The sequence below is a fragment of the Pararge aegeria genome, chromosome 10, assembly GCF_905163445.1.
Source record: "Pararge aegeria chromosome 10, ilParAegt1.1, whole genome shotgun sequence".
In the NCBI taxonomy this organism is placed as follows: Eukaryota; Metazoa; Arthropoda; class Insecta; order Lepidoptera; family Nymphalidae; genus Pararge; species Pararge aegeria.
In genome coordinates this window covers 4,495,940-4,512,682 of record NC_053189.1, presented here as the reverse complement: position 1 = coordinate 4,512,682, position 16,743 = coordinate 4,495,940, and the positions used below count along the sequence as shown (strand labels likewise).

The following is a 16,743-nucleotide window of genomic DNA, read 5'->3' as shown; positions in this document are numbered from 1 at the left end:
AAAGTAGCAGAATCTGTATGGTGTAATTTATAATTACTTCTATCCGTATACTCCACACCGAACAGATCCTCGGCAATGTACCCTCTACGCACGTTTCGCTCCAAAACCGGAGCATCCTCAGGAGATGTTGACTTTACGCAGTGAAGTCGGGCATGTCAAGTGGTACTGACCTGTTGACATACCTATATGAGGCTTTACTCATACAAGATACTTATCTTTGTAATAAAAGTCTTTATGGCCTTTGGTGGTTTGTTATGTTAACAATATTATAAATATTGCATTTACTTCATTGATTAACTTATGATCGACGTCCGTACCTTGTCTTCGTTCATGTGAGAGAGAGATTGAAATTCACTGTCAGTTTGACGTAAGTATACATCGCCGCTGTCCCATTGCTGAAGGATGTCACTACAGGTATTAAGTTAACTTAGTAAAATAATCCATAGATTAAATACTTACGTGGTAATTAACTCTATCAACTGTCCCATCGAATAATACCTATAACACTTCAACGTTCCTAATGTTTACTTTGTTAATGCACTAGGTTTGTAATATATGGGAGACCACCATAGATTATCTATCACTTCAGTGGCGAGCCAAATCTTTTATTATTGACTGTGTCATAAATAACTTTTACTTCATTAACATGGAGTAGATACACAAATAGTATACTTAAAAGCTTTATTAAAGTTACTGTGTTATTGACATAGCCTCAATGGCGCTGAGGTTGAAGAACAAACAAGAAGTCTCCAATTTGGGGGGCCCAGTTCGAATCCAAACACGCACCTATCTTCACCTGTTCTCAATTCAAATTAAAAGCTTTTAGAAAAAATGCGGGATAGAAAGTAATTTAAATAGCTTTTTGTGACATAGCTCGTCCGGGGAAGCCATGCTTTTTTCTGCCGCTAAGCAGCATTGTTGCAATGCTGTGTGTCTGAAGGGCGTGGTTTCCGGTGTAATTACAGGATCATGAGGCTTAACACCTACGCCTCAGGTTGATGGACACACGGCGGCATGTTGCAGGGAGAGTTCCTTTCACTTCATCATCAGATGGTCCGATTTCAGATGATCAGATTTTTCCGTCAACTATCATTATATAAAGAGAAACGAAAGAAAAGTTACAAAGTTCAATCAAACTGCAAATATGTAGGTTACATAATAAACATTTTATTTTTTTCATTTTGTTTTCAGTCAGAAGTAACATAGATATTGTTATGGGTATATAAAATGTAATAGCTTGTATAAAAAATTTACATGAAAATGTGTAGCACAGAGCTAATGTCACTCATTATTACAATAGATTTAGGCATTTCGGGGCTAGGTGTTCACTGACACGCGCGCAATGTAGCTCAGTGCCACCTAGTGTAGACGTTTAAAATAATTTTTTGTTTGTTAACAGTAGGTGGCGAATATTGCGTTTACTACAGCGCCATCTAGTTTGTACTCGAAAGTATTCTAAAATATATACATAAATTGTTGTAGACGGAAATAAATAAAATATTTTTTAGTATCACATATTAGTAATATACTATAAACTTACTTAACCAAGATAATTAACCACTAATATTCATTCATTTTAATTTATTATAGAAAATCAATCGTATTAAAATTGTCATCTTGTTTTTGAACGACTTTTCGTAGCTTCCATAGCCATTGGTAGAACTAATGTCAGATTGACAGATGTTATTTATTTCAGATTAAAGTTCTAAATTTAAAAATAAATTCAACGGATTCGAGTCAGTCCTTGAGAATATTATTAATAATTATTTTTTAAATAAAAAATGGAGAGTTTATTTCAACCAATTATAGACAGATATTCAAAATATGTAATAGAAAAACAAACAAGCCCAAGTTATGTGGAAATGTATACGCAAGAAATTAAAGAAATCACCATAGTGTACGCCAAAGTGTGTTTTTGTTTAAGATACTTTAACGTGCAGATATTCCAAATTCAAATAATTGCTTTGGTTTTATACTTTACATTTTTAATATTTTAGGCAAAACAACCGAACACAACATCGGGTCCTACTAAAAATAATAATGAAAAAGGTAAATTCGTATAAAATGTACCTACTTAAACTTATTTTTTGAGGCCCTCCGCACACACACAATATTATTGACAATCATTTTATGAGTACTTCAATATTTTAATACGATTCGCACTCACTAAAAATTATTATGAATAATATGTAGGTTGTGTTGTGCCTGAGTAAGTATAGTTACTTAGGCCCCTAAATTATTGTCCACCCTGTAGTGAGCTGGTTCGTACTTCAGAGCGGCTAAGGTCCTTAAAGTATTCTAAAAAGGTTTATGTTTATTTTGTTTTTACAGAGGAATTAGACTTAACAGGATCTCCACTGAAGTTAGACTTGAGTTTGCATACTATACTCGATGATACTATGTTATCTGATGAACCTCAGTTGTGGAGAAAGGAAGAGGTGTTACATGCGCCTATAGAGATGGATCAAGCAAGGTAATTTGATTTTATATACATCATAATAATTAATAGCCAGTTTTATACCTCTATCTTTCTGGCAATTACATCTATTCTTTGTTCATTCATAGTGATTGTCCAGCATGCCAGTGCTAAAATGCCAATAAATATTACTACTAGTCATAAATGATGGCTTGCTAAGTACTCCTGGCATTATAGAGGCCAGATAAAGACATAGAAGCATCTGAGCTGGTAGGTGTTTACTGCCCCGGTGAATGTGTTTAATGCTCACTCATCATCTTATGTCCCCATGCGGTAAACGGGCCTCCTATCTTATAAATTCGATTTAAAATTCAAATTCAAATTCAAAAATATTTTATTCATGCAGACCTTATTAAATGCACTTATGAAGCGTTCACTATTAGTGATGGTGATAACTGCATTTGTTAAAAACTAAAGCTAGGAGGGTTCCAAACACGCCTGGTCTAAGTAGAGCCCACAACAAACTTAGCCAGGTTTTTTTTTTGTTATCACCATCTAGGCAAGAATTAGGGCTGAGATTTATATAGTGTACTTTGACTTAGTGACTACTTATTTTTACATATAGGCAGATTAATATCAGACACATAACTTTGTCTTGTTGTATGTTAAGTACACTTACTTTACGTCTCAGCCTTAGTCAGCCAGCTCCCTCTCAGATTTTCTGTCTATGAAAAATTATTTAGTTAATTTCGAAACAGAAGTAGACATGTTAGGCTATTGGTTTTAAATAACACTACTGAACTGATCTAGCAACTTTCTCTTTCTATTCTTTACTATATTGCATATACTACAATTTTTTTTACTCATTGTTTTTTTGTAGAGACATACTCAACCTTTACAGCCAAAGTTGTAGTGCAGTACCTAAAGAAGATTCAATACCTATGTGGATACTTTGCAAACCGGCTGAAGCTAAAACAGTACTTATTAATAGCCAGTCAAATGTAGAGGAATTTGCTAGAGGCATTGTTACTTATGTAGGCTCAATGTTACTAGAAGAAGTAGATGTTGACAATTTAGTTCAAGAGTTCGCATCACAAGAGCAAGTTAGTGAAAATTTGGTAAGTGATAAAATTACTATAAAAGTATGTTAATCTTTGATCCATTAATTTAATATTACTTGAAGTGTTACTAGTTTAGAGAACATTGCAAGAACACCACCAAAATTATGCCTAGTTGTTTGTATGTGAAATTTAAAAATAGATTATTAATGAACAATTTAAATAAAAGGTTTGGTTTGCTATTTGATAAATTCTTAACTATCTACTAATTACCACACCAATTACTCAGTGGACCTTCCCGTTGTTGTAATTATGTTTTATAACATAGACTAAGCTTTTTATATTTTAGGCACCCAAAAAGTTTGCCGTAGACTCCTTTGGAAACAATCTAGAAATAAATAAATTGATATAAAATAAATAATAAATGATTTAATCATTTAACAACACATTTACATATTTCTACTTATGCATTCGTTATAAGACAAAAAATTCAAATATTAAGCAGGTAGGTATAACCAGCCGAGTGTTTGAAGTCGCCGACGCCCGCCTTTCCGCGTGAGCCGGCAGACGCCTTCATAGTTTTTTAGCTAACTTAAAAATAACAATATACTTAATTTTCTTTTTTAGATTACAGTATCTGTAGACTGCAAGTACACAATATCAGGTATATCATACAGCTCTCTCACAATGGAGGAACAACTGAATGCACCACATGGCGGTGTTACTGAGCTTTATTGTGAATGGAGTGCTAAGACTCTTCTGATACCCTTTATTAGCTGTAAAGTCCAATTTGTAAGTATACATACACCCATTACATGTCGGATACAGCAAAAATAATAATGAAATAATAAAATTTTCAACAAACAATATATGTATATAATATATAATATTTAATAATTCGGTTTGATCAAATCAGAAATGAGGAGATCTGTAAAAGAACTAGAGTTACTGACATAGCTCAGCGAGTTGCGACGCTGAAGTGGCAATGGGCAGGGCACATAGCTTGGAGAACCAATAGACATTGAGGTCTTAAGTTGCTGAAATGGCGACACCGCACCGGTAAACGCAGCGTAGGTTGGCCTCCAACGAGGTAAACAGACGATATCAGGCGAGTCGCTGGGAGCCGCTGGAGACAAGCGGCCCAGGATAGTGTATTGTGGAACTCCCTACAAAAGATCTATGTCCAGCAGGGGACGTCAATTGATTGAATTGATGATGATGATGATGATGATGATGATATGTTAAGAATCATCCTAATACAACTGCAAGAGGCACCGCGCGGCGGCGATATATTTTACTGTCCCGCTCCTATGCTTCAGTGAAAAAATATTCTGTAGCTATTAATAGTCGAATATACTGAAAGCACCTTTAATATTGCTTGGAGATACGCAAGATTAGAAAGCTGAAAGGGTGAATGAATGAATGAATACACTTTTATTGATTACAAAATAATCATATAGAAAAATTATAAATAAAAATTTAACAAAAAGCTACATAGCGATCTCTTCCAGGCCAAAGGTGTAAAACACTGCTCAAGAAGAGATTTAGGTGGTGCATATAATTAAACATATATATTTGCATATATACCTATATATACATATAACTAACTTACAATACCTACCTATATTATAGGGTATAATAAATACGATACAGGTTGCATTGGCATGTTAGGACCACATCATGCAATCTGCCACCCCTCTATCCATCAACCTAAAGTGTAGACATTAAGCCTCAAGTACACATTCAAACACAATATTGCAACAATACTGCTCTGCGGCAGGAAATGTAAATGGGCATGGCAGTAGTACTTCCCCCCAATAAAGCTATTTGACTACTAAACTAGGTGTTACATACTATGTTTTTCAGTTTTGCTAGCAGAAAAATAATAAGAGTCATTTGCCACATATTATATTATAAAAGGGATGTAGCTACAGTCTTAGATAAAGAAACCATATGTTATTCTAATGCGGGTAATATCTTACTTTTCAGGAACAAGAAGTGGCTATAGGTCACTTGGCAAGCCCGTGCAATGCTATATGGAAGTCAGTCACTGCATTACACAACATCAATCAACTTCTAGTAGACATGACTGCAGCTGGACTCAACTCCGTTAACTTAGAAACTGCTGTTATAAGGTAATATGTTGTTTTTTATTATTACGTTACCTAGTAGATATTTTTCTTTTGTTTTTACTAAATATTGGATAGAAGCAGGCGTTACTTTGCGGAAATCCATAATGTATTACGAAAATTAAGCTTAATTTGCTATACTCCGCGAACAGCCGGAGAATTGTTACTTAACAATTATTCATTGTAAAGTCAACATCTCCTGAGGATGCATTTTTGGAGAGAAACGTGCGTAGTGGGTACATTGCCGAGGATCTGTTTGGTGTGGAGTATACGGATTAAAGAAATTATAAATTACACCAAACGGATTCTCCTGCTGTTCGCAGGAGCCAAATAATATGGTTTAAATTAAATATCTTGACGATAACAGAGTTCAAAAAAGCAGTGGCGGCTGGGAGGTGCGACATTCAAACTGGAAAAAACAAATTCAAATTACATACACACTTACATACATTGCACCCGTGCGAAATCGGGTCGGGTCGCTAGTCAACTATAACATATTTTCAATAAATAAATAAATAAATAATAAATATATTACTACAATACACACATCGCCATCTAGACCCAATGTAAGCGTAGCTTGTGTTATGGGTACTAAGATGCTTGATGAATATTTTTTTTAAATAATATACATAAATACAGATAAACATCCAGACATTGAAAAACTTTCATGTTCACCACACAAACATTATACAGTTGTGGCGGTTAAGTTTAATTTGTAAGTTATATGAAATGTATAATTGATTGACCACAATAATGTTTTAATATCAGTTATTTTGTTTTAGAAACATCTTCCAAGGAATGAAACGTCTAAACAACACAAAACGTCTCAACAACTTGCTGAATGAAACGGAAACATACACTTATACTGCGGAGTGCCCCGCAGGTGGTTGTGTTTGTATCACAGAAGACACAAGTAGCTTACGACAGTGCATGTCCAATATGACCACCCAGGGCTCAAGCAACGACTTTACTTACAAATTATGGGATATTTTAAGAGGTACGCTTCTCTATAATGAGGCTTTTATTTCGGTTAACACAAAAAAAAACAAAGGTTTTGTCTTATTAATTACTTAAGTCTTTACATAAGAAAATAAATAAATAAACTACGACAGTACACACATCGCCATAGTAAGCGTAGCTTGTGTTATGGGTACTAAGATGACTGAGGAATATTTTTATGAATAATGTACATAAAAACTTACAATATACCCAGACACTAAAAAACATTCATATTCCTGGAAGAGATCGCTATGTACCAATAAGGCCGCCAAATTGTATATTTTTTGTTAAATTTTTACTTATAATTTTACTATATGTTTATTTGGTGTACAATAAAAGTGTTATTATTATTATTATTATTATTATTATTCATTCATTCATTCATTCATATTCATCACAAAAACATTTTCCAGTTGTGGGAATCGAACCCACGGCCTTGGACTCAGAAAGCAGGGTCGCTGCCCACTGCGCCAATCGACCGTCAATAATATAATATAATGTGTCAAAGTCAAAAGTCAAAAAATATCTTTATTCAAGTGCCCACAGGTGGCACTTTTGATGCGTACATAAGAATTACACGGTAGTGAGATGATGGCGATAACCATATGTGTGACCATTATGTGTGTTATACATAAAGTATATATATGATATGTGTGAAATACAACGAGTTATGCGAAAGGATACCTGGCATTTCGCCCACAGCTTTTAGGAAATTCACCAATTATCGGGGAGTTGAATTTTTTTGTCAAATTAAGTTTACGTGATACTTTGTCAATGCTATGTGCACTTTTAACTGGCGTGCATATCAGTCCATGTTTTTGTGTGTGTGCTACATTTAAGAACTAGTATATTACATGTTGTAAGTGCTCGTAATAAATAAATAAATAAACATAACACTAAAGTATTAAATAACCCTTAATTGGCTTAGTATAATTCTAATGTCATCAAATCAAGCAAAGTCCTCAGTTGGAAATAGCTCTGTTTCAAATTCCACAGTCTTGGGCCACTTGTCTGATGTCACCACTCTAGAGTCTGAAAACGCTGAGTTTACCTGTCGCCATTCCAGCATCTTAAGGCAACAATCCAATGCCAACATCCGTTCATTCTCTGTGCTATGTGCCCCGCTGCGATGTGATATCAGTAACTCTATTCCTTCTATAAGTTTTTAAAGAAATTTTCTTATTTTTGATTTACAAGACCAATATTTTTAATTAAATTATAAAAACAAATGATAATATTAAATATATGATTAATAGTTTTTATTATATTTGGAAATAATTTTCTTCTTAGAAAACATAAACATTTAATAAGTTTAGAGTTTATTGTATTGAGTTTTTTTTTTCTTTGCTCCTCTACTTTGATCACACAGAGATCCAAGCATAGCTCTCTATCGCTCCATAAATAACTCTGATTAAGATACCATGTATCAAAGCTGAAAGTCATAAACATACTTCTTAATGTATTTTGGACACAAAGTCCCGAAAGCTGAAAAGCTTTCTCTCTTTCTATGAATGGGACCTATCTAGCTGATGAATTTAGTAATTGAGAGCTTTAACCAAAAAATATTTTATTCGTGTAGGTCCTATCACATGCACTTATGAAGCCTTCTTACATATAATATGTTACCATTAACGTTAGGTGATGGGTATAGCTATTCGTTAACTCAGTACTAAAGCTAGGAGGGTTCCAAACGCACGGCGTTATAGCTAGGATGGTTGACGACCGTTAGACAATAAGGCTGACGTCATGGCCAGGTTCTGCATAGAAAGGTAGGCAGACTACATGCAAGATGGTCCGACGATATTGCTAAAGCATAAACTGGATACAAGTAGCCAAGGATAGAGACCAGAGGAGGCCTTACCCTCGCATGAGAGAGGTTCTTGCTAGAAGATATATTATACCAGATCATAATTATTAATCTCTTAAATGCAATTTAGAACCACTTTTTAAATTTATGTTTTTTTCTGTTTTATTTTTTATTTCTTTTCTATGTATTCACGTAAAATCATTATATGTATTGCAATATAATCTATGTAATGTAAGCAAGAATTAAAAGGCTTTTTTATTTTAATTTATTTTAATGTTTCTACGTTTTAAACTTAACACCTTTTTTTTTTCAGACTGTGAAACAGCAGAGGAGCTCATATCATTATTAATGCAGGCTCTTAAATTTATATCTTCGGGGAAAATACGACCTTTTGTGAGTACCTTTTTTTTACTATGGCATAAGTGAAAGAGCATACATAGATAGCAAACCTTGCGCCAGGTAGGTCGTAGAAAAAGTGTCTAACTAAATTGTTAATATAATGAACATCTATGTAATGTCTTTCTTATATCCACCGATAGTATATGATACATTAAACCATCACTAAATTTTTATATCCATATGTAAATATATCTTAGAATACTGACCATGAAAACAAAAAATCGATTATTCACAGATTGATGTTAACAACAAAAGCTACCTGTCGAAATTAGTATTAAAACTGTCTCGAGGCCACTCCCAAACTGCCAAAGTTCTTAAAAACCTTCGTTCAAGTCCACCGCAAACGCTATCCCTCGTAGCACAGGTTGGCATAGAGAAAACTATGTGGGAGTACACAAGAGTGATGTCTCTTTTGGAACATTCTTTCTTTATAGCCGGGATCTGGAATGCAGATGCAAGGTAATTATTATTTACATGGAACTGTAACAAAATACAATTTGTTGCTTGGAAGCATCCGGCTCCGCTTTCATCTCTCACAAGAAAGAAAAATGAATTTTGAAATGTAAAATGTAAATTGTTGATATTGGAAAAGAGCAACTGCTGAGTTTCTTGCCGGCTTCTCGGTAGAATCTGCCTTCCGAACCGGTGGTAGAGTCACTACACATAGACAGACTTGACGTTTCAAAAGTGCTTATATTAGGCCTACTTGAAATAAATGAATTTTGAATTTGAATTTTGAATTTTTGAATTTGAACAGGTTTTTAGAGTTCCCTAAACATGTACAACATTGTAACATACAAAATAATTATATTTTATTCAAATGCGATTTTATTTATTTTAAGTAGGTCTAGAGTCTACTCCTTCTTAAGTACCGGTCTTATAATTTTAACATTATTTTTGTAACTTTTAAGTGTAAAGTTTTTTTCAATTTTTTTTTTAATATAGCAGCAGCACCCTTAGATAAAGAAAATATTTATTACTTAGTTTGTTTATATACTTAACTTATTTTATATATATTACACTTATATTTGATATTTATAAAACATGCTTGTGAGTACCCACTGAGTAATTTGAATATTGTTTTACATTATACTTTTTTACACCTTTGGCACGTCGGTCTGTCTGTGCGCAGTAGCTCTACCACCGGTTCGGACAACAGATTTTTACCGATATGAAGCCGGAAAGAAATTCAGCAGTTGCTCTTTTCCAATATTTTACAGTTTAAAAACTAGACTCTGGAACTTATTAGTGTTTTAGTTATTCTAATTTTAGTTCTTTGGACACTCGTAACAAAGTATCTATCCAGAATTAATATAGGTAAGACAGTAACTTTAATTGCAAGCACCTTTTTGGGAATAGTTTAAAAGTTTTTTTTTATTTATATTAATAATAGACGGACCATGCAGATGGCCCAGATGTGGCCCAGGCCCTATATACAAAGCAACACTGCGCAGGGCATGCAAAGAAAACGTCCTGCAACGTGGCGCCCTGTGTTAAGCCATACTGTAACGAATTAAAATAAAATAAATAAAGAATTCAAAGTCAAACCGCCGAAACGGCAAGCTATAGTCCATTCACTTTAACTTGTTCCTCATTTTTAAAGGGGACAAGTTAAAGTGAATAGACTGTAATGTTTCTATTTTCCTTTTTACCAAGGTCCCACGAATCCATAGAGCAGATAAACCAAACTATACAAGACATGACAATGGGCGGAGATTTTACTTTAAATCCATTTGAAAACATCGCCACATCGGAAAATTCGATACGCATCGACGCCGAATCATTTTGTATAGAAGACCCGAACGAATTGACTGTTGATGACTTTGCGTCTCTGAAGAAACACGGATTAGTGAGCGAAAAGAAAGATGCTAATGAGGTAAGTGTGAAGATGTATTAACCCTCAACGCAAAAACGACCGGGTGCTATAAGTTTGAGGTCTGTGTGTATCTGACTGTGGCATCGTTGCTCCCGGATGGATTAATTTTTTATTTTCTATTTTTTGTTTGAAATCAGTTGAGAGTGTTCTTAGCTGTGTTTTAAATCGGTCCAAAATGGCTGCCTCCACAAAATGGCGTACAAAATTTTTTGTTTTAAGCTGCCTTAATGTGGGTATCAAATGGAAGGGATGGAGTAGTAGAATAATATATACTATTTTGAATCGGGGATTTCGATAAATCAGTTTGCAGTCAGCATCGACCAGTAACGCTAAAACGCTTGGAAGCATATCTTAGATTGTAACCAGCCACGGTCACGGGTTTGAACATCATAAATTCATAAAAGAACTGCCTACCCTGCATTCCTAAGCATTTAATTTATTAGTGATCGATGATTTTATTCCATCATCCTACATAATTACAATTATGGCTTTATACCATTGCTGAAAGCAGTATTATTTTAAAATGAATATTTTATATGACATTCCTTTACATCCCTAAAATAAGATTTATAATTCTGAAACAAAAACGTAAACACTATAAAATAACACTATAAAATACTGCTTTTATCAATGATACTAAATTGTCATCTGAATTCCTCAAAACCAACAAAGTTTTTGACTCTACAATATATTTATTTCTATCTTATATTATTTAACTTTCCCAAGGTACCATTAATAGCAGATGAAATAGACATAAGCCCTTGGAAGAATTTGCTGATGAAGTTTGCTCAAGTCCACGTTTGCTTAGAGCATCTATACCGCGCAGAAATGTGCTTGAGAGCTGATTTCGGTAATTTTTTTTCTTTACGCTTAAACTCTAGTTAGCTGTCTGCATGCAAACATTAACGGCTGTTCAACGCACTATTGAATGAATGAATGATTAAGGAACGAATAAATGAAGAAAGAATGACTAAGCAAATAGCCACATCGTTACTATCATATCAACCACCTTACCAGCCCACTACACGGGTCTCCTCCCACAGTAAGAAGGGGTTAAGGCCGAAGTCCACCACGCTGGCTCACTGCGGATTGGTGGACTTCACACACCTTTGAGTATTTTATGATGAACTCTCAGGTATGTAGGTTTCCTCACGATGTTTTCCTTCACCGTTGAAGCAAGTGATATTTTAATTTCTTAAAACGCACATAACTTAGAAAAGTTAGAGGTACCGCGTACCGGAATTCAAATTTCTACCCACTGGGCTATCACAGCTTATATAAAAGGCACATAGAAAAGAAGAATAAAAACCCCTTCCAAGCAAAAGGCGTAATAAGAAAATGCTACAGATGCATAGTAGGTGGTAAAATATTACCTATTTTTCAATATCCTTTTTTTTTCACGTGGGGAAATCCTTATCGATACCATGATTATGTCGGACGTGTACCGACTAAAACCCCACGGTGTTCCTACCAGTCGCCTGGTAGCTGGGCCGTGGGAACGCTTTCGCACACATCCGCGACCCAGCTAGCGGCGCTCGCCATTGCAGGCCCTCCTCTGGGACATTGGGTGACGGATGGGTGACGGATTCCCTGCACCCATCGCCCAGAGGTCCTCATCAAGGGGGCAGGCGGCGTGCATGAATATGACGCCGGCGCCCGATCCTCCTTCGACTTATCCTCGGTTGAGAATATCCTAAATTTACCGATTATTTGGTATATCCCCTTATTGTTTGTAACAATTAGTCATAAAATTCAAAACCAATATATTTTTTCTTACGTTTACTTATTACAAGACCTGTTATCTAAATGTAAAGAACGTCTTAACATTGGCTTGACGTGGTTGTAATGTTGTACTGAAATCCATCTCCCCATGGGTTGTAATATGATTTTAATTGAGAGACATTGCACATGAGAAGAAAATTCTGCTTGTTTACGCACAGTTTCCTAATGTCTCTTCTGTTTTGAATTAATTTAAATACTAGTATCTATTTTCGGCTTTAGTGCGCTTGTAATTTTGTACAGAAATCCATTGCATAGGTTACTAGCGGTTCCTCGCGACTATCCACCTTAAAAGATAAACATTTGCTGTGGCTAACTGTTTTTTAGAACTTATAATGGGGGACAATTTTGTTATACGTGTTTTTATCGAAACTCGTTTACGCATCGCACGCGGCGGAAGTACCTATTGGTTTTAGCGTGGTGTGTGATAAATGGGCTAATCCAACACTGAAATAATTTTACAAATCGGACCACTAGTTTCTGAGATCAAGTAAATAAACAAACAAACAAACAAACTCTTCAGCTTTATACATATATTAGTAAAAGATGAGATACTGGGATTTGAATTGGAAAACATCCCTCATTTAATAAAAATTGTGTTCATACTAATACATACTTACTTTATGTACTAAAATCTAATTTTCTTTAAAGCTCAACTGAAGCCGATGGCATCGAAACTTCTAGAATACTACGTATCAGAGAAGTCTCCCATCAAAACAGTAGGACAACTAATGAGCGAACCAGTTCAAAAGATTTGCATACCGATCGCAAACAATGTCGTTCAGGATCATTTAAAGTGAGTCAAATTTCTAACAACAATTTAACCCTTGAATTGACGGCCGATTGGCGCAGTTTTCAGCGACCCTGCTTTCATAGCCCAAGGCCGTGGGTTCGACTCCCACTACTGGAAAATGTTTGTGTCGTGAGCATGCATGTGTTTGGCTGTTTATATGTATATCCTAAGTATTTATGTATATTATTTATAAAAATATTCATCTTAGTACCCATAACACAAGCTACGCTTACTTTGGGACTAGATGGCGTTGTATGTATTGTCGTAGTATATTTAGCAAATCATGTAATAACTTCAATTATATTATTGAAAAGACAAAATACTTACAGAATTATTGCATGTAGTGCATTGTGTCCAAAAACAGAAAACACAGAAAACATAAAACTCGGAAAATCTCTTATTATAACTGTTCAACAGAAAACCGGCGTTTTGGTACCGAATGCAGCTGAAGAAAAAGGCAAACTGCTCAGAAGGTCTCCGTAGAGATTGCCGAATGATCTACGTTTACTCTCAGCAACCCGTTTTCCCACCACAAGTTTGGCAGCATATAGGTAAAGTGACATCCATATAGGTAATTGTAATATTATGTCCCACTGTAAAGAGACATAGTAAAGAGATTTGAAGATTTGACCCCCCCCACTGTTCCACGGCTAGCCAGTACGCTACCGATACGCTAAATAGCTTTGGAGCCCAAATTTGTCTGTGGGGGGTAACTTTTCAGACAAGACCAATATACAACGTGTGGATAAAAACCTAAATGTTACTGTATAGGCTTTAGAGGCATATTATTTACTGTTTCGAGACTTATCTGTGAAACCGTAACGCTAAGAGTTTTTGAGTACACCATTGGCATAGTTTTTACTGAATGATATCAGTTTTAGCCAGTGGCGTGCACTTCATAAAAGCACAAAAGAACTGCCTACCCTAAAACTTTTTTATGTTTCATAAAGGAGATACCCGGTCACACTGCGGTGTGACCGGGTATGCACACCGGGTATGGTATGTCTGTGCACGCCAATGGTTATAGCTCTAACGACAATTGCAAAAGTAGAATCAAGCGAATCCTGCGACTTTATTAAGTACGCGTCGCGTAGCGTTGGTACTTTGCGCGCGCTTTTATCATCAATATGGTTGTCATAAGTAAACACTTAGAATGTTTTGAGTTAGTTTGTATGGAACAATAAATATGCTTTTGATTTAATGTTTTTACAGGTGAAATACACTTATGCTACCTTCAACAGTAGTGCGTAATTCGGTTAAACGTTGTTTATGACTCAGAAATAATAAATTCCTAAATTACCGCTACATAGTTTCGAACACTGGGGACCTCCCTCTTATAAAACCACGGCGTTCACCACTACCTAGGAGGTGTTCAGAAATAAAAATTAAATTATACTATCACATATAAGTGATAACAATCGGGAAGATCACATACCGCGCTCTCTGAAGTATAACAACAACAATTTCATCATTTACGTGCTGGTATTTAAAATTTCATGTAAAGTCAAACCGAATATAACGCGAGGCGCGGTGTCTTGGGAATGATCTCAAAGCAGAGAGCGACGTAGCGGGAACAATTCCCTTTTTCAACTATTCGCTATAGAGGACTTTTCTACTCACAACGATCAATACGGCGGCCGATTGGCGCAGTGGGCAGCGACACTGTTTTCTGAGTCCAAGGCCGGGGTTTCGATTACCACAACTGGAAAATTGTGCGATGAACATGAATGTTTGTCAGTGTGTGGGTGTTTTTATATAAATTATAAGCATTTTATGTATATTATTCATAAGTCACCGTAGTACCCATAACACAAGCTTATTTTTTTTTTTATTGAAATAGTCAGTTGTGCTAGACTCTAAACACTAAAATGTCCCTCAATTGGATAAGGAAGGATTAAGGAATAAAAATCTATGTAAAGGTACCTGTATCATATCTTATATCATTTCAGATCCTCCCACTGAAGACGTTGCCGAGGTGACAACTGTTGAGGAGTTGCGATATATTTGCACTAAATATGTTCATCTCAGGAACCCATTGTCGAGGAAAATGGACTTCTTGAACAGTAACTAAATCACCAGTTTACTGTTTACCTTTGTTTTCATGGAAATCTTCTAACCTAAAGCTAAAATCGACTTCGTAACCTTAATGTATAATCCACCTTATGTAAATCTATTAAGTGTTACAAATTTTCATTTTGATTTTACCAACTTTCCGCCAAGAGCGCTGAGTGAAGCAGTATACACGAATTAAGGCTTTTAAACAAAGCAGAAAAGTTCCATTTTACTTTAATGTCTCAGTGTTTTTCCTGAACTGCAAAAAAAATTTAAACCAGGACTTTATATTTATAATAATAACAGGCAAATCAGTGTGTTTTATTCAATTCTTTCAATTTTTTTGAGTATGATTGTATTTAGGATGTTTTAAAGTCTACAGGATGAAATTTGTACTGATGTTTAGTTTTAAGTAAAATTGTGATACTATTGTATATTTTATTACACATATTTTTCTATTAAAACATTTACTCTGGATCTGTTTTTTAATTTGATTTTTCCCCCGTAATAAAAAAAAGGCCTCTCATAGAAAATAACTTTAAAATGTTAAAATGCTTCAGTAACTATAATATGTCATATGTGTACCAAAAATCACGCAGAAATCGTTGTTTCCTGTAACAAAAATGATTCTATGAGTCTTGGATGAAAACTATCTTTTTACAAAGTTTACAGTTTCGTTCAGCCGTCCAAAGGCCGTACAATATAAAAGCCAAAAAATATTCCTAAGAAAAATAAACATTTGGATTAAGTACTTGCTCACTAGACTCACAAAAAACCTACGCGGCAAAAAGACAATTCAGTAATTATAAATTCCTACATTGCCGCATTAGTTGCCATGCCAGTTTTATGCCAGGGATCGAAGTCGGGACTGCCAACTTGAAATCACAGCGCAAAAGCTTGGATGCTGCGCCAAGAGGGACACCAATACAGCACAGCAATACAATATTGCACAACTATTAAATCATAATTCCGATGCCAGCTAAAGAACTTTTTGCCGTAATGATCTTTAACGACCGAGAAAAAAAAAATCATGAAGCCAAAATAAATTAAGTGCAAAACGAAAAAAATTTTCATTTGTTTCGAAGAAATGCAAAAAATATTATAGGGTTAAAAAATATCTTTTAAGGGGACACCCGGGTTTGAACCGGGGACCTCTCGATCTGCAGTCGAATGCTCTACCACTGAGCTATATCCCCTCTTACGTATCAGTGATTATTACCAAACTGTTTTGTAAAACCATTAAAAAATCACATATAAGGAAATCTGCATCATCACACGTTTGAAAGAAATCGACAATATACGGCTACTAATGACGTCATACAAACGTAAAGTATTCGTAGGCGGTATGTAGAAATGTGGCTTATTGAAAATGCTGATATATAAAATAGATATTCGAATCCCAGCACGTACCATAACTTATTATTATTTTGTATTT

The 16,743-nt window shown here is 35.1% G+C and overlaps 1 protein-coding gene and 1 non-coding gene across 2 annotated transcripts; one reads left to right on the top strand and one right to left on the bottom strand.

The window, feature by feature from the left end:
- Positions 1 to 1,716: 1,716 nt before the first annotated feature.
- On the top strand, positions 1,717 to 15,750 carry LOC120626992. Its single transcript, XM_039894828.1, has 14 exons — positions 1,717 to 1,907; positions 1,998 to 2,049; positions 2,332 to 2,473; positions 3,297 to 3,534; positions 4,102 to 4,266; positions 5,464 to 5,609; positions 6,386 to 6,600; positions 8,723 to 8,802; positions 9,044 to 9,267; positions 10,465 to 10,684; positions 11,411 to 11,534; positions 13,115 to 13,259; positions 13,674 to 13,807; positions 15,206 to 15,750. Exons 1-14 carry the CDS (start codon positions 1,782 to 1,784, stop codon positions 15,325 to 15,327), a joined length of 2,133 nt encoding a protein of 710 aa, XP_039750762.1. The 5' UTR covers positions 1,717 to 1,781; the 3' UTR covers positions 15,328 to 15,750.
- A 682-nt stretch (positions 15,751 to 16,432) lies between these two features.
- Positions 16,433 to 16,504, bottom strand: Trnac-gca. Its single transcript has one exon. It is a non-coding gene; the product is annotated as a tRNA-Cys (tRNA).
- Between the last annotated feature and the right edge of the window lie 239 nt (positions 16,505 to 16,743).